We start from the raw sequence: 23,934 nt of genomic DNA, 5'->3' as shown, positions 1-23,934 counted from the left end.
AACTGATGGAAGTTGTTCCAACAAAAAAAAAAAAAAAATAGCTTCAAGAAGAAAGTAGACATTTTACTTTCTTTTTGTTTGTTAAAGATATATATATATATATATATATTGTATATGTATACAATAACAACGATAACAACAACAACTAAAAATGAATAATAATAATAATAGATTAGATATAGAATTTTTTAAAGTAATCAAGAATAAAGTATTGGTACATTATATTTTTGTAGAGGTTGGTAGATTACCTTTACCTGTGAAAAAGGAAAGAGCAAGTCAGGCAGACTTGGAATTAAGAAGAGATGGATTCTTGGCATGGGATTCTTCATTGGATGAACATGACGATCAATCAGATATTGCACTTGGCAAGAAGGAAAAGACAACTAGAAGAAAGAAATACTATCAGATCAACAGTGGATATTGGTTGTTCAAGAATGAGTATTTTCATCTAGCCAAGGATATATTGCAGACTGGGTCGCATTATGTTAATGTGGTTAGCAGCGATATGAATATTGTGGCTAGACGATGTCACGACCCCAAGTTGTTTAACTTTTTCTACAGTCATCTTCGTCAACACTTTCACGGTAGCGAGTTGATCAGTCAGGCAATGATTGGTGGTAATCAACATGCTTTTGATGTGTTTCTCAGACAGGAAACGCCTATGCGTCTCTTGCAAGGTCACACCTTTGTAAAAACACTTTCATTGGAGCATCCTGACCGTCTATCGTTTGCAAAGCAACTGTATCAAGTCAACGCCACCGAAAAGTATCCCAATGGATCAATAGATAACGTCAAACATCGTATGAGTGATGCAAGCGAGTTGGTTGCTGCGTTTGGTGATGATTTGGCAGCCATCAAGCAGTACGTGTCGGTACCACACAACTTTAATACATTTGACACGACCGTACCTAGATTGGCTAGTCATATCGCGTCACTAATTGGTAACTCTCCTTCGACTCTTGCACCAACTCTTCCAACCATCTATCTAGAGGTAATGGTATATATTGCTAATCGTCACACAAAGTCAAAGTATACATTGCAAGAAGAGATTAAAAAGACAAGAGATGTACTATCAAAAGTGTTGGAGCAGAGTAGTGGACAGACACTAGACTGTCTTGTACAAAGCCACGAACAAATGAATGTATTTGTATTTTTAAATACAAACATTTACAAAAAATCAAATATAGATTATGACATGACAATCAAACATATTATACATCATTATCAACAATCAGATTGGGCAGTCAGATTTGTGATGAGTGTTGGTATTCTTCCAATCGGTGATGAGGCTGCTAAATTGGCCGATGCCATTGCCGACTATGGAGGAACATTCCAACAATTCATGGCCGTTGAAGAAGAGTATGGTAGAGAGGTACTCAACCAACTCTACTTGTACCCTAGATTCTCAAAAGAATTGGCCAAACATTTATGGCAAAAGGCACCACCCAATAAGATTGGAGAAGGGACTAAACGTGCATTCTTGATGGGTGCTGCAAAGTCTGGTCACGTTGATATGATTGATTGGATGATGGCAGAGGGTCCAAAAGATAAGTGGAGAGAATACGTCGATCCAATGGTGTTGGTCATTGAATCATTGTCCTCTAAAAATGTAGAGATGATGCAACATTTACTTCAAATTGCAATGTACGAGGCAGCACAAAAGAGTATATCCTACTTGTCAAGTGCACTCTATCAAACTGATAAACATCGTATCACAGTCGTCGAGAATTGGTTCAATCTATCACATGCCATCCCAATGGGACGACTCAGTGGATTGGCCAGAGAACATCTAATGGTAACAGCCTGTTATCATGGATACCCAGATACTTTGGAGAATATGGTATTGACCATTCCCGACGACATTCCCATCTACCCCAATTTTGTAACTAGTCTTATAAAGAATGCAATCAATGCACAAAATGTAGAAGCTTTTAGATTCATCATTGAATCTCCACGTTGCAAAAAGAACCCCATCATCCTTGCCAACGAAAACCTCGTTGCAATAGGTCAATCTGGAAGCATCGAGACATTTGTTGGGATATCAAAGATCGTCGAAATGAACGATCAGTATTTAGCCGATATCTACATGTCATCATTAACTCATGGTAATGTTAGATTGGCTAAATACATTGAACAGGATATCCTACCAATAATAGAAACAAGTTTATCGTTTGGTACCATTAGAACGACTAGTTTCCTACTTTGCACAATCAATGGTAATGTCGATACGTTGAATCACATTTTACAAACATCATCAGTAAACCATATCTCTGGTCAATTTGAACTCGCCATTATCAATTCATTGGTAAATTTCCATTTGGATGTATTTAAAGCATTGGTTGAATATGTCGTCAATCATCACACCAACGTACACAACACTACCAATTGTACATGCTCATTAATGAAACATGGTGCATTGAATAGTTTTGTCAAATCTAAAATGAAAGAAACCAATAATTATCATCGTATCACAGATTATACCATCCTACAATATCTATTGGACAAATCTCTTATTACCCAACATCATTTTAATCATTTTACATCATCACGTGAAAGTGTTCATTTACCTTCTTGGGAGTAAATAAATATATAATATAATATATTTGTATAAATATATAAATTATAATTAATTATTTATTAATTTTTAGTTTGGTTAATAACGATAATTAACAATTAATGATATAAGTTCCTTAAATGATCTATAAATATTACCAAATGGTGAACCAAATTGAGAATTGTTATTTTGATTAAATCTATTCGATGATGATGATCCTAGGTTTCTTCTTTTTACCAATGATGATGCGTTGTTGTTGTTATGTGTTGGTTTGATTTTCGATCCATTTGGTAAAGGCAGAGGTTTGTTTCTTGCCTTTAAAACTTTTACCAAATGTCTTATACTGAAAAAGATGATTGTACTCCAAATCAATAATGGTAACATTTTTCGAACTCGCTTTCTATCTGGTACAATCAAACTACCAGTCTCTCCAATCGCTCTCTTTGTCTTTACAATTGAATTTTTAAATAATGTTATCATCATTTCCATCTTTTCTTTTGTACCACCTTGAATAAATCGATTCAATAATTCTCTATTTGTCATTTTTCTTTGACTATTATCTATATTATTATTATTATTTTGATCTTCATTATTATTATTATTAATATTATTATTTACAGAGTTTAAATTTGAAAATGAAGGTGAATTTGAAATGGAAGGTGAAGAAGATGAAGATTTTGGTAATTGTTGTTGTCTAAGCTTTTCTTTTTCTTTTTCCTTTTCTTGTAGTAATTGTAATTCCTTTTGATTCTTTTCTTCAATCTCTTTGATTTGAATCATTTCTTGAAGTGATTGTGTAAATCCTTGAAGTTTATGAGGTGACAGATGAGAGGCATTACCCAAGAGTAGGTAGTTTTTAGCCTCTTCAGTTTCATTCATTCTAAACATTACATGAAAGATTAATAGTTCCACCAATTGGTCGTAACCATCTTGTGTTAAAACATCGACATCGTTTGGATCATAGTAATCACTACCAACTACCTTTCTTCTATTCAATGCTTCTTCTATTATATATTTTGATTGTTTATATTGTTTATTATCAACTAATAAATGTGTTCTAAAAGTATATATAATAGGTGTTAAAAAAATAAAATATATTTCTATATTGATTGTAATATGTAACATACATTAAGATTAAAACATTAAAAGGTAATAAAGAATTGAAATAGAAACCATATACTAATGAAATAGCATCATCTGATCTACCAACTTCATATAATGATTGTACTAGTAATTCAATTATCCATTGACATTGACATGTATCCAATAAAGATGACGAAGATGATGATTCTGCACATGAATGTTGTAATCCATCAGTCATCTCTAATAATGAATTAATCTTTTTAGTTGTTGTATTGTTACCACTACCGTTATTGTTGTTATTTGATTCCATATCCATATATTGATTACCATTTAATAATGTTAAACATTGAATGATAACATTATCAAACATTCGTAATAGAAACAATGTCTCTATCTTTTCTCTTGTAATTGTATTACTGTCATAGTGGTGACGATGATGATGATGATGATCATCTTCACTCTTTATATTAGGTGAATGATGGTATGTTTGAGACATAATTTTTGTATACACAACCAACTACCCAACTATAAAGAGAGATAAGATGACTCATACTGTCTTTGAGACAAAAGACATGTTTAAAAACAAAAATAAATAAATTTTAAAAAAGAATTGGATGTGGTAGTGAAGCTCACTGAAAAGGACGGACAAGGTTATGATGACACATCAACAAGTTAGTTCGAATTCATTAGTTCATATTTATTAATAGTAGTAATATAGTCAAGTCATTCAAACATAGTATAGTATAATCGTCATCGATAGATTTAGTTTGTTTGTCAATCCATTTATACATCCTATATAGTTATAGTAGTAGTAGTAGTTTAGTTAGTAATAATAATAAGTAAAGTTTAAAATAGAATGAATGTCTTTAGATTAATTGGAGATATGCTCCATTTAGTGAGTATTCTTTTACTCTTGTTTAAGATTCGTGCAGACAAGTCTTGTGCAGGTAAAGTATATAGTTTATGAATGTTACCTATGACTTGATTTATTTACAATTATTAATCATTCCTCTTTCTCTCTCTCTCTCTATATATTTATCACCTTTTAGGTATTTCATTAAAGAGTCAAATATTATTTGGTATTGTGTTTGCATCTAGATACTTGGATCTATTTACATCATTTGTTTCACTATATAACACGTGCATGAAGTTATTCTTTCTCTGCTCATCATTCTATACAATCTATTTGATCACCACTAAATACAAGTTTAGTTATGACAAGGAACACGACAACTTTAGAATTCTATTCCTCATCATTCCATCCTTCCTCTTGGGATGTATCTTTTACGACGGTGACTCCAACTCGAATGCATTCATGGAGATCTTGTGGACATTTTCTGTATTTTTGGAGGCTGTTGCCATCTTTCCCCAACTCTTCCTCCTCCAAAGAACTGGTGAGGTCGAAGCCATCACCTCCAACTATATCATTTGTTTGGGTGGGTACAGAGCCTTTTACTTTTTAAACTGGATCGTTAGAATATTCACCGAAAGAGAATTCAAGGGTGCTTTGGTAATGATTGCCGGTATCGTCCAAACTATCCTTTATTGTGACTTTTTCTATTATTATTTTAAGAGGTATGGAAACAAAAAGAAAAGAAAAAAAAAGAAAAAAAAAGAAAAGAAAAATATATATATATATATAATTTATTAATTACCTTTATGTTTTTTTTTCCAAAATCAAGTAAATGGATAGGAAATAAATTAGTACTTCCACAATAAATTAAAATAAAAATAAAATAAATAACAATATAATATAAATATTTATGGGTTCTCAAAACCAACCTAAAAAGATAAAGAAAGAAAGAAAGAAAGAAAGAACAAAAAAAAAAGAAAGAAAGAGTTTAGTTCATTTTTTAATCTTAAGAATCATTACCTTTTTTTTTTTTTTTTGTCTACACTTGGAAAGATAGATAGATTGTGATGATATATGTATTTTTTTGATAACTTTAGAAATAATAACCAAAAATACATAAATCATCACAATCATCTTGAAACAATGGCCACCAAGAAATGGATATTCTATATTGTCTTTATGATTATTATCTATAAATATAAGAGAATATGTAGATTTATATATCATTTAGAATGAGGAACAAAATTATACGTTAAAGAAAAGTATTCAAGATATATTGAAAATGTACAACCAAATAAATACTCTTTCCTACAACCATTTGACTTTCCTACTGTACTAGATAACTCTTCTTTACAATATTTTAATTTATTAACTTTTAATTTTAATATTTATCCATTCTGTAGGTATAATAATTATTAATTAATCTGATTTACTATATCTATGCAATTTAAATTTAAATATTTTTATCGTCAAAAGATTGATATATCCCTAGTAGGGTCAAGACTTTGTTTGGAAAATGAATGAATAATAAATGAATATTACTACCACCATTAAAAAATAAAATACAATAATGAGGGAGGTGTCAAATTATTTGTAGTTTGTAAATTTGAGGTTGTCAGGTTGGAGATTTGATGATGGAGTCTTCATTGTTTTCCAAATAAAGTCCTACCCCCTACTAGAGATAAATCTTTTATCTATGACATATTCCATCTCAACATCAATCGTATATTAATTATGGGTTTTTGCAATATATACTTCCGTTCTTGTAAAATGGTCACTTAATGTTTTTGAACTTTTGGTTTTTGATCACAAACCCAACACACTTTAAGATATTTTTACTCAAACAGAGTACTATAGTTGCATATACATATATAATTAATCATTATATATCAACCCCGATAAAGAATAATAATAATATGAGTAGTACAAAGGTATGTGATAATCATTCAAAAAACATTGATCAATCAATCTTTGTTACTTACACTGTTTTTTTAATCACAATCAATCACTACATATATGTATAATTTAAAACTACTACTACTACTACCTACTATATTTGCTTTCCTATTAGAAACAAGAAGTAGTGAAACCACCATTTTGGGCCAATTTAGTAGCAGGTGGTGTAGCAGGTATCATTGGTGCATCAACCATCTTCCCGATGGACATGGTAAAGACTAGACTTCAAAACCAAAAGATTAATGCCGATGGTACTAGAGCATACAATGGTATCATCGATTGTTTCTCAAAGATTATAAGGAATGAAGGAGGTGTAAGATCACTCTACAGAGGTCTTTCAGCCAACTTGATTGGTATTACACCTGAAAAGGCTTTGAAACTTGCCGTCAATGATCTCTTGCGTACTGTTTTGCAAGGTGATCGTCCACATATTACCTTGGTACAAGAGGTTATGGCTGGTGCCGGTGCTGGTTTTTGTCAGGTCGTCGCTACCAATCCAATGGAGATTGTCAAGATTAGAATGCAAATTGGTGGCGAGGGTGGCAAGAGAGCAACGTTGGGAGAGGTGGTTGGAGAGCTTGGCATCAGAGGTTTGTACAAGGGTACTGCTGCCACACTCTTGAGAGACGTTCCCTTCTCGATGGTCTACTTTTCAATGTATGGTAGAATCAAAGAATATTTCACAGAGCCAAATGGACATATTGCCCTACCAAAGATTCTCCTCTCTGGTATTATGGCTGGTAGTGCTGCTGCTGCCGTTTCAACTCCAATGGATGTCATCAAGACTAGAGTACAAGTCAAACCAAAACCTGGTGATCCAACCTACACTGGTATCATGGATTGTATAAACAAAACTTGGAAAAATGAAGGTCCAAAGGCCTTTGCCAAGGGTTTATTACCAAGAATTATGATCATCAGTCCACTCTTTGGTATTACTTTAATGATTTATGAAGTTCAAAAAATGGTAAACTAGTAGAATAACCCAAAAGATATTTTTAAACAATATATTAACTTTTGATTCATTGATCATTTATTTATTATTTATTATTATAGATTTTTGCAAAATCACAACAACAACCAAAATAATTTACAAAGAAAATGATTAATAGTTTAAATAGATAATTTAAATTAATATATATATTTTCCAGTTGTAATAATAAATTATGGATTATACTAGTAGTAGTATTTTAACTTTACACTTTGCTACTATTACTTTCCTTTTTCTTTCTTTAGTTTAAATATTAATAAATTATTATTTTAAATGTTGTAAAAGCTTTGGGTTGGGCAAAAAAAAAATTATTTGTTAATTCAGTAGATAAATACACAAGAATGGTAACTGTTGCAACAACAACAACATACAATATTATGGCTTAACTATACTATACTATAGTTTATTAACTTTTAGAATTGAATTCCTCAAACCCCTTTCAGGATCTCATCACAGACAAGGACATTAGAAACTTTGAAGACCAATTAAAAGGTGTCGTTCAAGACAAAGATAGAGTTAGATTGATCAGAACAACTGCAAACTCATTTGCCTTCAACTCTCAACAAGTTAAAAAGATGGTTCAAAATCAACACTGTAATTATCTCTATTTCTCTCAAATGATGTTGATTTGATTGGTAATTGATGATTTGAGTTATTAATTAGATCTTATCCCCTCCTATATATCTATAGATGGTGAACCCAAAATTCAAACTGCTATTCTGTTGTATCCCAATGTAGTCGATAAAGCAAACTTTGACATAGTTATTCAAGAATTCGTATGTTATATATATATATATATATATCTGTATAAAGTTGTTATAAAAGATATAAAGATTCTAACTAAAAAATATCTATCTCTAATACTAGTATGAAGATGAAAAGAAATTGATTAAAAATACTTTAAAGATTTAAAACAAGAAATCATTAATATATTATATAATCACTGTTGTATCAATTACCTCTTTACATTAATTATTAATTACTTATTCCTTGATGTCGATATGTGTCAATCATGATTTTCATTGAATTCGAGGGGCCATGACCAAAATTGGGTCTTGCACGTTTCCGATCCCTCGCACCATCTCCACATGAATGTGTGAACTCGGAAGAGGATATCATATCGATTTTTAAGGACCTCTTTCATCATTGTTCAAATCATCTTGTATCATTTATTACTCATAATTAATTAATTGTACATTTAAAATACACCCGATCAAATGAACATTTTTAGAGAAATTGGAGAGGTACTACTTAAAAGAATACAAGCTTAAAAAACACAGATAAAGAAATGATATTAACAAATACTTTAATAACTGTTTAAATTTATATAATTAGGCCAACGGTTTGGTAAAACCACAAAAAAGTATTGTTGGTAGACGCTATAATATATCTATTTTCAAGGCAACCATCTTTAAAGGAACCGATTCAAATGGGTATAGATAAACAAATGGTCATTTGATCACACAATCACTAACCTTTTTCTTTCTTTCTTTCTTCTTCAGATTGAGTGACCCATATGTAAAGGTTTTTAAAAAAGGAAAAGATGGAAAGTTAAAGAAAATTCTAGAGACAAAGCCAATCGAGAAAACATTGACTCCAGTATTCAAAGAGAACTCTTTTCTATGTACTATCTTGACTCCAGAAAGTGATGAGTTGACATTTGAGATTTGGGACCAAGACACTTTGATTGATGACTTTATTGGAAGTTGCGTGTTAAAACTGCCAATCTCTCATGACCCATTCAATTACAACAAAATACCAGACCTGGAAATGAAAAACAGAAAGGATAAGGTTACTGCCAAGCTCCAACTTTTGGTTAATGACGGTGACAATCAATAATTAAACAAAAAAAACCAAATTATAGTGGTTTTAGACACTATTTTTATTCGCATTTTCTAGAAACTACTACTCTTTCTTTTCCAAATTGATTTCATTAAAGATTCTTGAAATCATTTCCCTTAATTTTGGACTTTCATCAATTTGACTGGCATCCAACAATGAATTCAATGCTCTATGCTTATGACCTTGCTTATATAATTCACTATAGTGAAGGAGAAATGAAATCAATATTAATAATCTGTGAATAGAGAATTATCAGCGATTTAATAATCAACATACTTTGCTTTTTGAACAAGACTATTAAACTTTTGAATAACGATGGCTCTATCAGCTGAAACGACACCAGTCTTTTGTTGTTGTTGTTGTACTTTTGGTACTGATGAAATAGAAGCAGGGGGATTGTATGATACAGTATTTAAAGGGTATGGTTTCTGTTGTTGTCGTTGTTGTTGGTAGTGAGATGATACCTCTGATTTAACAGGGGATTCATTAATGTGAATGACTTCTTTTCCAGTTTCAATATCATATGATGTTTTTAAATTGGAATATTGTTTGGTATTGGAAGTACTTGTTGTAGATGATGTACTTGTCATGTTAGAAGAAGAGGAACCACTTCCAGTTGGAGCTCTGTCAACAATCATTTCTTCTTCATCGTCATCATCATCATATTCATCATTAAGATAAATATATTTGTTAACTTGTGTTGTACTTTTACCAGGCTATAAAAAAAAAATAGTAACAATTAATATTAACAATGAATATTAATAAAAAATGAATAGTTGCTTACAGTATCTTTTGTTACAATAGTAATTTTCTTTTTACTTGGTTGTTTGGAAGGAGTAAAAGTCATATCCTTTCCTTGAACAGATTTAACATCCTCTTCTGTATGATCAATTCCAACCTCTTCAGAGAATAATAAATCATGATCACTAATACCAAATACCATTTCTAATAGAAATTAAATAAATAAATACACATGATTATCTTTTCTTTTTTTTGATACATACTAAATTTCATTAAAAATTGAATATGGATATCCAACTCTGGACTTGATTTTCTATTTTTGGAATGAAGATCTTCAAGGTACCTTTGAGTTTGAGATTCTGTTGGGTCATCCAATCGGAATACTTGACCAAGTTCTTCATTTGAAAAATATCGGTGTTGACCCTTGTCTTGATTGAGCATTGATTTCATAAGCGAACCCTTGAATACTTGTTTTCTATAAATCTTTTCCTCAATAGTTCCACAGGTAATCAATCTATAAACAACTACATCTCTCTTTTGACCAATACGATATACTCTATCAACAGCTTGATTATCAACTGTTGTCCATGATGGATCGACTAAAATATTTGGAAAAATAAATTAAATTAAATAGGTTAATTAATAATTTTAATTCACTACTACTATTGATTTACATACAAATTAAAACTCTATCAGCACTAGTTAAATTAAGACCAAGAGCACCAACTTGAATAGTTAAAAGGAAACAAAAATAGGATGAATCATTATTATATTCATCGATCCTTTTTTGTCTTTCCTTTGTTGATGTAATTGATCCATCAATACGAAGATAACTTAAATTCTATAGAAAGAAATAAAAGATATAAATATACGATTATTATTCATTGTTTGTTATTTTTTTCATACCAAAGTATCTAATAAAAGTTGAATAGCATTTAACATTTTAACAGATTGACTAAAAATTAAAATACGATGACCTTCTTGCTTGAGATTTGGTAAGAGATAGTAGAGGAATTGCATCTTGCCCGAGTTTCTAACCAATGACTTGATGGTTTGATTTTCACCAATTTGTTTCATAATGTCGAGCATTTCTGGGGTGTTGCAAGTCTTCATCTCTTCGTGAATGAGTGCTGGATGATCAGCAATCTTTTTGAGTACAGTCAGAGCTGCCAGAGGACTAGAAGTCTTGTTGAGGGCATTCTTGACCTCTGCTGATTCAAGGAATACCTTGTAAAGGTCGATTTGTGGTTGTGCCATTTTAATCCAACATACAAAATCATTCTTTCTAGTTCTAATTCCCTTGACTGACATTCTCTTTGTTTTAAGTGATTTTACAATATGTGAAGAGGTAGAGGAAGAGGTGGAGGAAGAAGAGGTTGATGACGAAATAGAAGAAGTTGGTGATGGAATATTATTTGGATCTACATTTTCTGTATTGTCCATGTCTACTGGTGGCGATCTATTTTCAGGCTCTGCTGAACTGTTACTAGTTGCAGGGAAAACATCCTTCTTTTCTCTTCTGAGGAAATGTGGTGCAATAAGTTGTCTGAGTGACTCTGCCACTGCAGATCCCATCTTCTTTTCATTAAATGATGAATCTGAAATGTGGGCTCGAAGAATGGGGTTTTGGAAATGCATAGAGAATGAACGAATTGATCCCAACAATGTACCATTACAAACCCAATCAAACAATGACCACAATTCTTTCAAATTATTCTGGATGGCAGTACCAGTCATAATAATCTTAAAGTTGGCTGTCAACTCTCTAATAGTCTTATTAATCTTTGTTTTTGTTTCTTTAATTTTATGTCCTTCATCTAAATAGAGAGAAGATAAATATCAATTAGTATCATTTATATATATTATAATTATTATTTGTTTTAATAATATTTACCAAGAATAATATAATCCCATTTAAATGTTTTTCTTTTATATTCTTTGAGTGGACCAGAATTGGATACGATCATACCATAGGTGGTAATGAGGACACCACCATTTCTCTTGATATATTCAAGATTATTTTCTCTTTCTCTTACGTTGGCACCATGATAGACACGTACGTTGATGGTTGGTTTCTTCTTGTCAAATTCTTTGACCCAATGTTCGATCAGAGAGACTGGCATTGCGACAAGAGAATAGTTTATAAACTTGCCATGATGCATGGATTTGAGAAAAGAGATGATTTGCATTGTCTTTCCAAGACCCATATCATCACCCAAAATACCACCAGCTTTTCTACAAAACAATCTCCACATCCAATCAAGACCATCTCTTTGATACCAAAACAAATTGTCATAAGTATCAGCTGGTACAATAAAATCTCTACCATCAAATTGAAGAGAATTATGGTATTTTCCAGTTCTAAGATTCTTATTAAATCCATTACTTTGATCTTCATATTCATCTTGTTGTGTTGTTGGTGGTGGTGTAGTAGTACTATTATCTTCTTCTTCCTCTTGAATTTGTTTCTTTTTTGAAATAGTACTAATGATTGTATTATTTCCTTTTCTTGTCTTTCTTTTAATAGGTTCTGATACTTCTTCTTCTTCCTCAGATTCTTCTTCTTCTTCTTCTTCTTCATCCTCCTCATCATCATCTGATTCTATCATGATTGGCATCTTTTGAGATTGAGTTGGTTTTAATTTCTTTGTTCTTGTTGGAGGTGGAATATATTCTTCTTCTTCTTCCTCTTCTTCACTATCTTCATAGTCCTCGTCGTCATCATCATCATCAATGAAATCCTCGTCATCTTCATCATACTCGTCATCTTCATCTTCTTCATCTTCAGAGTCTTCCAATCCAATATCTTCTCCTTGTGTCTCCTCTTCCTCTTCATCCTTGTCTACTTTGGCCTTTTGTAACTTTTTTAATCTTGATGGTTTGGTTACTTCTTGGGATGTGGTTGGTTTCTCTTTTTTGTCTTCTTCAAATGGGTCATCGTCGTCGTTGTCGTCTTCAAATGGATCGTCGTCAGAATCCTCAGATCCTATTTCTTCACCTTCTTCATCTTCGTCATCATCATCATCATCGATACTAATCTCCTTTGATGGTGGTGGTCGAGGAGTTTCTTCCATTCCCTTGAATATTCTTGGAATAGACGTTAATGTTGATGTTGTTTTCGTTTCCAGCTTTTGTTCTTCTGGTTGAACCATTGGTTTGTCCATTTCCTTTTCCAACTTTCCAATGATATTGAGAGGTTTGTCAACTTCGTCTTCGTCACTATCTTCCAACACTAATTTTCTTGTTGGTTTTCTTCTTGTAACAATCTCTTCCTCTTCTTCTTCTTCTTGTTCTTGTTCTTGTTCTTTTTGTTGTTGTTGTTGTTGTTTTGGTGGTTTTGATATGGAAAGTTGCTTAGAGATTGATTTTGTGATATCTTCAACTTCAGATGAATGATCGATATTCTTCTTTTTGTTTTGTTGGATAGGTGTCTCTGGTATCTCTATAACCTCTTTATCTTTTGTGTTTGTAGTACTAGTAGAAGTTGTAGCAGTAGCAGTAGCAGTACTAGTTGTAGTATCTTGGTCAACGTCAATGAGAAAAGTAGATTTAATATTCTTTACTCTATCAAGCATTGCCCTCGATATCTTTGGTGTCTTTCTAGCGCTAGTAGGTGTAGGAGTAATGATATTATTATTATTCTTACTTGACATTCTTATATGCAAGTATAGTTTAACAACTCTCTTCCTTCCTATCTATCTATCTATCTCTTTCTATATCTCTTTTAATAATAAATTAACAAGTGACACCTTGTACCTACTAATATTTTTGGAGGCAATTTTCCATTTTTCAGCTTTTAAAAAAAAGAAGTTCGATTACAAACCTTCAACTCAAAAAACTCCCTCTCTTGCTCACAACCTCTAACAGCCAAAAACAATAAGTTCAAAAAGTAGAGGATAAGACAAATTAAGAGAGCTGTCGATCTAAACGATAGATAGATTGATAGATTGGTCACATACAACATACATATACTATAGAACGACAAGAGAGAGCAGATCAATCCTATCATCACACCGTGTTATCTCATTTATGATGTTGATGATGTTAGAAGAATAATAATAATAATATAATAACTAGTTACATAACATCAAATCGCGAAATACATCACATCACATATTACATTACATCACATTACAACTACACAACAATATAGATACAGACATAGATAGAGATAGATATGAATTCACAAGATTCAACATCTACCACTACTACAACTACAACTACAACCAACAACACAAGTGGTAGTATATCTGTTAATGGTAGTGGCAGTGGTGTTGGTTCAACTATTACACTACTACGAAATGGTACTATAGATCTACAGACCTACTGTCACGACGCAGTAACCAAAAAGTTTGAACCCATCAAAGAACACTTGCTTCAAGCATTCCAATCGACTCAACCACCATTAGTACAGATGCAATCTACTAGAGAGTTGTCTTTAATCATTGGTTCATTTATGCAATTTCAAGAAGATATATTGGGAAAGAGTGTAAGGAGACAAGAAATGAAGAAGAAATGCATCATTTATTTATTCTTCTTGATTTATTATTATTTCATATATATAGGGTATCAAGAAATCTATAGGAACTAAAATACCAGTTAAACTATTCCAAGATTATCAACCAAATGGAGTAGTATATACAACTTTACATATCATGTTTGAATACAAATTAGCCAACAATTGGAAAAAGATAGACTTTAATGAACATTTGGAAAAGAATATAGAAATGCTTAAAAAGATTAATAACGAGTTAAAGGTATGCAAAAGTAGAGAGAGAGTAGAGTAACATATAGATTATCTAATTCATTTAATTTGTTTAAAAAGATAAAGGGATATTTAACATTTCCAAATGTTTATATTGAACCTAGTATAGAGGAACAAACAGCCAAAACATTAGAGGCAGTGGTTGAGAAACATGGTGGAAAGATCGTAAAGGATCTCGTGAGCCAGAGAGAATGCACACATATCGTGACAAACGAGGACATTGGAAGCTTGGCGATGAGCAATGAAAGCGAGTCAGAGACCTATCTCAGAACTCTCGAACACAGAGGTGATTTGAGTTTGGTTCATTTTTGGTACTACCCAGACTCGTACGATAAATGGGTGTCGAGCACTGAAGTCGAGGGTGATGACCCCGAACCAATTGCACAGAGACAGGGTCCGTGGAGGGTCACACCGCGATGGATTACAGATTTGGAAATATATAACGAATGGATGAACGAGCTAGACTATGAAGTTGACAATGATGACACCAATACCAACAATAGTGGCGGTAGTAGATCGGCACAGTCGACCTCTGCACCCGTCACATCTGGTGATGGTACTGGATTGTCGGTGAAACGTGGACGTGGACGACCCCGGAAAACACCACTATCTCCACCAGCTGCACTTCCTACACCTCCCCAACAACAACAACAACAACACTCATCTACTTCGTCAAAGACTGTAACCATGTCATCAAATGATCATCAGACATCAGGCGAGGAAAAGGACGATCTAGACGACTTGGATGAAGACGATGAAGACGATTTACTTGACGACTTGGACGACGAGATTGAAGAGGACGATGTTGAAGAGGAAGAGGAAGATGAAGATGAAGAAATGGAGGAGGAAGAGGACGACGAGCAAGAAGAAGAGGATGACGACGATGACGATGAGATCATTGATGAGGAAGAGGATGAAGAACACAAGACACCGTTCAAGCGGTCGCTCCGTCCACCACGCCCCTCACCATCCAAAGCATCACCCATGTCACCTCGATCTCCACAAAGTGTAAAGCGAGATGCAAGTATGGACGAGTTGAACGAATCCAACAAGCGAACCACCTCTTCACAAATAGCATCAAAAACACCCATCAAAAGACAAAAGAAAGATGATATCATCGCTGTCACTTCTACAACCGATAAACCAACAACGACAACCTCCACCTCCACCACTTCACCTGCTAGTCCGTCACCAACAACTGCCGCTATGACTACCACCACCACCACCTCTACTACATCCACCAATGCCACCCCCTCATCATTATTGAAATCACCATCTGCAACCGAGCAAAAATTGACAGTCACTCCCATCACCACTGCACCACCTCCTCCAATGGTATCTAAACCTCTCCCCATGATTACCCCTTCTACCGTCCTTGCCACCTCACTCATCCCTATTCCACCTTCACCTGCCAACGTTGTACACCGTATTTCCAACCCCAACGCCATCCATACACCTGCGCCAGCCACTTCCTCTAGACCGTCTTCGTCGTCGAGAAAATCGTCGTCAAAGTCGGCACCACCCAAAGAGATTATCATTCAACCGCTTGTCGCTACCAATATATCCATCGCTATCCCCTCTACCATCAAAATGATGCCTCCACTCTACGACCACGTGGTTGGTGAGAAGCAGGAGGAAGAGGGGGATGAGGAGGAGGAGGAGGAGAAGAAGGATACTCCACCCGCACCATTTACCGTTCCTCTGCATTACGGGTGTCCTTGGTTTGACCTCGATCAAGTACACACTATTGAAAAGAACCAAATGGTAGATTTCCTCAAAACAGACACTGAAAAGAATCTACCTCTTTACAAACAATACAGAGACCACATGGTCAATGCCTATAGAGCCAGACCATTCGAATACTATACACTCACAGACGCCAACAATGCATTCCTCCAAGACCAAGACCAAGGAAACATTAGTTTTATTTTCAAGGTCCATAGCTTACTCGAGTATTGGGGTTTGATCAATCTTGTTAGTTCTCCTTATGGTCCAATCGTTCCAACTCCAAATCCTGCACTTGTCAATCAAGATTTATATGTAATCATTGAAGAAGAAAAACAACAAGAAATTCAAGAACAAGAAGAACAAGAAGATGAGGAGGAAGATGAGGAACAAGACGAAATGGATCAAGAGGAAAATGATAAACCTTTAGACGATGAAAATGAAGATCAAGTCATCAAAGATATTGAAAAAGAGATTGAAGAGGAAATGGAAAAGGAAAAGGAAAAAGAAAAGGAAATGGAAAAGGTTTTAGAAGAAAAAGAAAAAGATAAAGAAAACCAACAAGATGAAATGGCTCAGGATCAAGATGAACTCTTGGAAGAAAAAATCGACCAACAACAAAAGGAAATCACAAGTGATGATATTGAAATGGAGGAAGTTAAAGAAAAACCTCTTGTCACTGGGTCAACCCAACAACAAGAGCAAGAGGAGCAAGAAAAAGTAGAAGAAAATATCGATCAAATTGTTGATGAACCAAATCAACAAGAAAAAGAACAAAATGTAGATAATAATGTAAATAATAATAGTGAATCTGTAGAAAATCAACAACCCACCAAAGAAGATGTATTAAATAATAATGACATTGAAATGGAACAAGATAAAACTGATACTGTCCCAGAAACAGCAGCAGAAGCCGAAAAAGATTTAGAAACCAATTCACCACTTCTAGAGAACAAACAACAACTACAAGAAATCGAAAATTTGATTGATAATAATAATAATAACAATAATAGCGATAATACCAATGATAATAATATTACTCCTACTACGACTACTTCTACTACTACTGTTGAACAACCAATTGAAGAACCAGTATCATCATCATCTTTGACAACCAATACTGATACCCAAGAAACAATGGTAGTGGAAAACAAGGAAGAACCACAACAAGAAGAAAAAGGACCAGAAGAAAAAGGACCAGAAGAAAAAGGACCAGAAGAAAAAGGACCAGAAGAAAAAGGACCAGAGACAATGACTGGCTCAGATTCACCACCAAAAGAAGATGTACAAGAAAAGTTGGAAACTACTTCTCCTTCTCCTTCTACTACTACTACTTCTACCACTTTTGAAGAAAAGAAACCAGAAGAGGAAGTAGAAAAAGTACAACAACCAAAAGAAATTTTGGAATCATCTTTGGAAGCACCTTTAAATCCAACTACTACTTTTGGTGATACTACTATCCCTGAAGAAAAAGAAGAAGATCAACCAAACAAAGAAACAGGTGATGAATCATCCAAACAAGAACAAGAGGTTATTGAAAATAATAATCCCAAAACTTTGGTTGAAGAGGAAAAGAACAACGACAACAAGGCAGAGGAAAAGAAACTTGAAGATGATATTATCAAACCAGAGGAATCTACAACTACAACTACTTCTACATCTACAACGACAAATATGGAAGAAAATAAGATGGAAGAAATTAAACCAGTAGAGGAGGAGGATTCCAAAATGGTAGAGGAATCCAAACCAACAACACTATCAATTTCTGTATCTGAAGATCTCGAAAATAATATGCAAGTTGATTCAAAGACCAAAGAAGATGATGAAGAAGATGGAGAAATCACAGATTCTACAACCATCCAAGAGGACGAACCACAAAAGAAAACTCAATCAAATATAATGACTTTAAATGAAGAAGACAAAGACGAATCAATGGTAGAATCAACAAAGGATGAGGAAATGGGTGAAGAAGACGAGGAAATGGTAGAGGAAGACGAAGAAGAAGTGGGCGATTTGGATGAAGAAATTGACGAAAATGAAAAGAAACTGAAACAAAAGAAGACCAAGGGTAATAGAGATGAAAATCGTCCAAGACCCCAACCACCCCCTCCCCCAGAACCAATCATTATGCCAACCTTTTACGCCAGCCACACCAACCAGTACGGACAGTCAGAGTCTATGATTCGTTACAATTGCTCATCCTGTGGCAAAGGGTGTAGTATGGCAAGATACCATCTCAACAACAAACCCGTCTTTAACAGTCCAGGTCTCCCATTTGACTTTGGTGTGTTGGATCTCTGTGCAAATTGTTTCCACAGTGGCAAGTACCCATCCTATTGTCAATCAACCGACTTTTCGAGAATAGAGCTCAATGTCACACCGACTATTCCTGAAGAGTGGACGGATCTCGAAACTCTCCTACTTCTTGAGGGTATTGAAATCTATGGTTCGGACAATTGGGGAAGTGTCTCTGATCACGTACAAACAAAAACAAGAGAAGAGTGTATGATACACTTTGTTCGAATGCCAATCGAAGATATCTACCTCGAAAACTTTTGTAACCTAAATAATATGGTCGATCAATTCAATGTTACTTTTAATCCATTCTATAATCAAGATGAAAAGAAACAACAAGATGAAAAGGAAAAAGTCAATGGAGATGGAGAAGAAGAAAAGATAGTAGAGGATGAGGAAATTGAAAATGGATCAACTACTAGCAAATCAACTACTACATCATCTACACCATTACCAAAACAACATAAACAGAAAACAACAGATGTAGATCTAATCTATGAACCAGACATTTACTCCACTATTGGTAATCCAATCATATCTTTAATATCTCATCTTTCAAGTATGGCCAGCTCCGTGTTGGCTAGTTATGCTGCCAAGGAAGCATTGCAATCACTACTCGACTCTAAAAAGGCACAAAAGGAAAAAGAAAAAGAGGATAAACAAAGAGAAAAACAAAGAGAAAAGGAAAGAGAAAAAGAAAAGGAAAAAGAAAAAGAGGATAATAGTTCAGCAGAGGATGATGGAACGACGACGACGTCTACCACCACAACCACCACCACTACTACTGCCTCAACTGCTGAAGGAGTCATGTCTCCACCACCTCAGATTCCACCAGAATTCTTTAATAGCAGGGAAATCAGTGTTGCTTCGGAAAAGGCATTGGGCGTAGCAGTTGCAAAGGCAAAAGAACTCAAAATCGCAGAGGAAAGAGAAATCCAATCACTGGTTTACAAAATGATCAATGCTCAAACCAAAAAATTGGAATTAAAACTTAAATATTATTCTGATATTAATGATAATATTGAAAAGGAAAGATTAAATGTAAGGAAAGATAAAAAATACTATTAATTATTATTGATATATTGAAAAACTAATTAATTATTCTATTTATTTCCAGGCTGAAAATTTAAAAAATCAAGCATTTGTTGAAAGAGCAACCATATTGAAATCATTGTCACCTCAACTACAACAACAAATAGCCCCATTATTAGCACCACAGACACCATCATCATCAACTGGTTCCAATACACCATCTTTGACCAGCAACATTGGAGGTGTTATTTCACCGGTTGCCGCCGCTGCCATCATCTCACCTTCACAAAAAATATCAACTCCAACTCTGACCAGTACACCAACTCCAACTTTGATCGGTATTCCATCATATCAACAACAACAACAACCGTTAACTCAGAAAATGATATCACCTGTTTTCAGTACTACCACTACAACTCCTCCTAGTAGCAGCAATAGCAGTAGTAGTATGGCAGTTGACCCTCAACAACCATAACACAAACATGGTATTCCTACGTCTACTAACATAACATATAATAAAATAATAATAATTAATAATAATAAAAGAAATAAATAATATATTATTAAAAGTAAAATTGAAATACTATGAGTATGAACTAAATAGAATTATTATTTTAATAATTGATGGGAAAAATAGGATACAATATATACAATAGTATAAGATTATTATTGATTATTCTGTTCTATTATGTTTTCTAATATTGGTAAATGATAATAACCAATCATATACATAGGTTGGATTATCTTGTTTGATTGGGTTGAAAGCTTGTGTCCAAGCATCATGTCCAGTGACTCCTTTGAATATGGTTATTTTGCTAGGTGGTGAAATTCCCATCTGATTATTGATGTCTACCCATCTCTGAGAGGTTTGAGCTGATACTGTCGAATCATTCTCATTATTAAATGCCCAAACTGGTATATTACTTGAAACCATTTCATTTGAATCAATCTTGTATGGTGGTGCTACGAAAATATAATACAAATTATAATAGTTAGTATCAAAAAAGAAATAGGATTGTTGTTGTGGCGTCGAACACTTACAAGCAGCACCACAAATAACAATTAAAGCAGCAATATCATCGATTTCCTTTGATGCAAGTGCCCATCTCCAGATACCACCTCCTCCCATGGATTGACCGGTTAGATAGATTCTTGTGTCATCTATAATATCTTTATAGGTAGTTTTGATGGCACCCAACACATTTACAATGTTGGTAGATGTCCACCCATCACTAGATTGAGGACAGATCACTAGGAATGGTAATGATCCCCATTGTCCACCTTCAATATACTTTGGAATGACCGCAGTTCTAAGCTTTGTATTTAGGTCCTCTAATCCTTTACCAGATTTACCTTTTGTTTTTAAAAAGAGATCATTAGTTCCCAATTGAAATGAATTGTAAAATAGTATGATTATAATTATATTACATACTAGCACCATGAAGAAAGATAAAGACGGGATATCGGTAGTCTTGGGATGGTCTAGGTGGTTTGTATTCTAAATAGTACAAAGTGTCTGATTGTCCATCTTGATTCTTAAAGTCATATGATTTGGATTCCATTTTAAGTAAGTTGTTCTCGGTACTTGATGATGTAGTTGTTGTAACAGTAGTAGTAGTAGTAGTATCTGATTGATTAATTTTTTGATTAAATTTGTAAATCGAAAAGATATTAAACAATAGAACCAAAATGATAATAAATGATTTTGTATTAAGTCTTTGTGACATGTCAAATGTTAAATGACATGATATTAATATGAATGAATCATGCAACCCATTGAAAAGAATTGATGAGTCAATCCTATTTTTAGGACGAAGGTCAGAAAAAAAGAGCCCTCATGTTTGATGAGTTTTCAAGAATCAAATTTTTTGAAAAAGAATTAATGAATTTTAAATGTTGTATTAATAAATAATAAATATCAATTGATTACCCTCTTGCCTCTTTTTATTTATTTCTATATTTATGTTTGTTAGTTAGTTAGTATACCATTTTGATAGGATCATCTTAATTACTATTTTGTAATAGTTTAATTAGATCATTATTTTGTCTTATTAATAATTCCATTTTTTTCTAAAATTTTCCAAAAAGAAATAAATAAAATAATTAATATTAATATTTCTTTCTTTTTTATTATACTATTAATTAACTAATTAACATACGGATTGATTTCTATTAGTTGTTTCAAACATATCTACAATGGTTTCTTTTATGACAGTTTTTAAAAATTCTATACTTTGTTGGAATTGTTGAGAATCCAAACTTTTTAGATTATCGGCGAGCCGAGTCTGAGGTAAATGAATGCTCTCCCAAACGGTACTGATTAATGTATCTATATTCCTTGATAGTAGTGCATTCCTGTTGTGTTCTCGATCAAGTGTCGTTTGAACACTCTTGACCATAGTTTGTGCAAAATGATTCATATCTATATTATTTGGAATGCCAGTACTACCGGTTTCACTTGTATTATTACCTGTCAATCCACAAATACCCTTGTATATTTGGTGACCAGTATGCTCCCATTGTTCAAGGTGTGTCTTGAGCTGTCTATTTTCAGCTTCTGCGCGTCCCAATGCTCTACGGGACATGTCACGTTCCAACTCGGCATTTGCCAACTGTTGTTTTAATTTGGTGATGGTTTGTTCGCTCTCTATCCGTTGTTTGTCAAAATCATCGGATACTCGCTCCACCTTTGACTCTAGTTTTTGAAGGTCTGGGATAATCTCGCTGTGCTGTTGGAGCAATAACTCCATCTCGCTCTCGAGATTGTGTCCCTGGCCGGCACTCTGTGACAGCTGCTCGCTTAGTTGGTCGATAGACAGTCGCTCGCTGCGAATTGTCATTTGCGACTTGTCCAACTCCAATTTAGTGTGTTGTAGTTGTCTCTCGACTCTTTGAACCATTTCATTATGGTCCACTCTATTTATACATAATACGTGGTACTCTGCCACCTTTCTAATAACACTCTCCAATCGTCTCAATGGTTGGATGTGTTGTCCACCAGATCCATCATTTTTTACAGTATGGTCGTCCTCTTGACTGTCATTATAATCATCATCATCTTCATCATCGGAAATCTTGACTATAAGTTTCCCATTCTCATCGGTCAACAATAAACTGACTAGAAGATTAGACAAGTCAGATGCATTTGAACAGACCGACGCCAATGTTGATATGAATCGCTCCTTTTCCTTTTCTAGTATCGATATGTGTGCACGTGATACCAATTCAGAGTTTCGCAACTTATCCATTTCCTTTTGTCCTGCAGTCACTTGATGAACATTATTTAATAGATTCAAATAGTTTTGTCTTGTTTCTCTCAATTCATTCTTTGTATCTTCCAAATCATAAAGTATTGAATCAAAAGTTGAAAGTTGTACAATATTTGGTTGAGTTGGTTGTTGTTGAAACTGCTGTTGATTATGATGGTATGTACGATGAGGAGATTGTCTCTCTTCGTGTACTACACCATTTGTACCATTAACACCATGACTAAAGTATTGTGGTTGATGATGTTGATTATGTTGATTATGATTGTTGTGTTGTTGGTTAGTATGATGATGATGATCACCATCCTGTTCTTCATCACCATGATCGTAGAATGTGTTTTGGTAACTGTATTGCCTCTGTTGTTGTGGTTGTTGGTTAGAACCATTCTCACCAACATGTCCATTACCTCTTGGTCGCTGCTCAGTAGGTATATGCCGCGACATGATAATTGCTACTGATTGTCTGTCGATGATGATGATGATGAACTATACTACATTAAAGTGTCATCTCTTGCATTGCTTTCATTTCAAGAAGTGTCATTTTCCAAAATTAGAAAAAAAATAATTATTTTTTAAAAAATCCATGGAACAAGCAGTTTGAAAATAATGGGTGGTTGGAAATTAATTCAAAGTCTGTCTTTTTATAATTAAAAAATTAAAAAAAATAAATATTAATTTTAATAGTGATTATAGGAAGGATGTAAATTGTGAAACCTGAAGTTCATCTCTTTTCCAAAATTTAATAAAAAAAAAAAAAAAAAAAACCAAACTTTTTTTCATTCTTGGCGCCCACACCACTTCTTCCATCCATAAAAATGGTTTGTAACGAACTTT

General features: G+C 33.7%; 8 protein-coding genes across 8 annotated transcripts; 4 read left to right on the top strand and 4 right to left on the bottom strand.

The window, feature by feature from the left end:
* Nucleotides 1-151: 151 nt before the first annotated feature.
* Nucleotides 152-2,581, top strand: DFA_08499 (uncharacterized protein; the record flags this gene model as incomplete). Its single annotated transcript, XM_004355934.1, has 1 exon — nt 152-2,581. One exon carries the CDS (start codon nt 152-154, stop codon nt 2,579-2,581), a length of 2,430 nt encoding a protein of 809 aa, XP_004355987.1.
* Nucleotides 2,582-2,653: 72 nt separating this feature from the next.
* On the bottom strand, nt 2,654-4,133 carry DFA_08498 (uncharacterized protein; the record flags this gene model as incomplete). The annotated part of the gene is made up of 2 exons (XM_004355933.1): nt 2,654-3,611; nt 3,682-4,133. The coding sequence occupies 2 exons, from the start codon at nt 4,131-4,133 to the stop codon at nt 2,654-2,656; spliced, it is 1,410 nt and encodes a 469-aa protein (XP_004355986.1).
* Nucleotides 4,134-4,493: 360 nt separating this feature from the next.
* On the top strand, nt 4,494-7,532 carry mcfX (putative transmembrane protein; the record flags this gene model as incomplete). Its single annotated transcript, XM_004355932.1, has 6 exons — nt 4,494-4,596; nt 4,687-5,212; nt 5,588-5,663; nt 6,338-6,421; nt 6,562-7,410; nt 7,500-7,532. The coding sequence occupies 6 exons, from the start codon at nt 4,494-4,496 to the stop codon at nt 7,530-7,532; spliced, it is 1,671 nt and encodes a 556-aa protein (XP_004355985.1).
* Nucleotides 7,533-7,609: 77 nt separating this feature from the next.
* Nucleotides 7,610-9,273, top strand: DFA_08496 (C2 domain-containing protein; the record flags this gene model as incomplete). Its single annotated transcript, XM_004355931.1, has 6 exons — nt 7,610-7,628; nt 7,852-8,028; nt 8,125-8,210; nt 8,770-8,802; nt 8,836-8,867; nt 8,937-9,273. 6 exons carry the CDS (start codon nt 7,610-7,612, stop codon nt 9,271-9,273), a joined length of 684 nt encoding a protein of 227 aa, XP_004355984.1.
* A 66-nt stretch (nt 9,274-9,339) lies between these two features.
* On the bottom strand, nt 9,340-13,670 carry DFA_08495 (SNF2-related domain-containing protein; the record flags this gene model as incomplete). The annotated part of the gene is made up of 7 exons (XM_004355930.1): nt 9,340-9,475; nt 9,553-9,992; nt 10,061-10,221; nt 10,281-10,616; nt 10,696-10,858; nt 10,924-11,834; nt 11,912-13,670. 7 exons carry the CDS (start codon nt 13,668-13,670, stop codon nt 9,340-9,342), a joined length of 3,906 nt encoding a protein of 1,301 aa, XP_004355983.1.
* A 524-nt stretch (nt 13,671-14,194) lies between these two features.
* Nucleotides 14,195-20,309, top strand: DFA_08494 (uncharacterized protein; the record flags this gene model as incomplete). Its single annotated transcript, XM_004355929.1, has 4 exons — nt 14,195-14,506; nt 14,583-14,774; nt 14,843-19,843; nt 19,920-20,309. The coding sequence occupies 4 exons, from the start codon at nt 14,195-14,197 to the stop codon at nt 20,307-20,309; spliced, it is 5,895 nt and encodes a 1,964-aa protein (XP_004355982.1).
* Nucleotides 20,310-20,507: 198 nt separating this feature from the next.
* On the bottom strand, nt 20,508-21,561 carry DFA_08493 (uncharacterized protein; the record flags this gene model as incomplete). The annotated part of the gene is made up of 2 exons (XM_004355928.1): nt 20,508-21,187; nt 21,267-21,561. The coding sequence occupies 2 exons, from the start codon at nt 21,559-21,561 to the stop codon at nt 20,508-20,510; spliced, it is 975 nt and encodes a 324-aa protein (XP_004355981.1).
* Nucleotides 21,562-21,984: 423 nt separating this feature from the next.
* On the bottom strand, nt 21,985-23,544 carry DFA_08492 (uncharacterized protein; the record flags this gene model as incomplete). Its single annotated transcript, XM_004355927.1, has 2 exons — nt 21,985-22,446; nt 22,852-23,544. The coding sequence occupies 2 exons, from the start codon at nt 23,542-23,544 to the stop codon at nt 21,985-21,987; spliced, it is 1,155 nt and encodes a 384-aa protein (XP_004355980.1).
* Between the last annotated feature and the right edge of the window lie 390 nt (nt 23,545-23,934).

This window comes from Cavenderia fasciculata (genome assembly GCF_000203815.1).
Source record: "Cavenderia fasciculata unplaced genomic scaffold Scf_ET2XIPL01COFD4-5, whole genome shotgun sequence".
Taxonomy (NCBI): Eukaryota; Evosea; class Eumycetozoa; order Acytosteliales; family Cavenderiaceae; genus Cavenderia; species Cavenderia fasciculata.
This window is presented reverse-complemented; position numbering and strand designations above follow the sequence as displayed.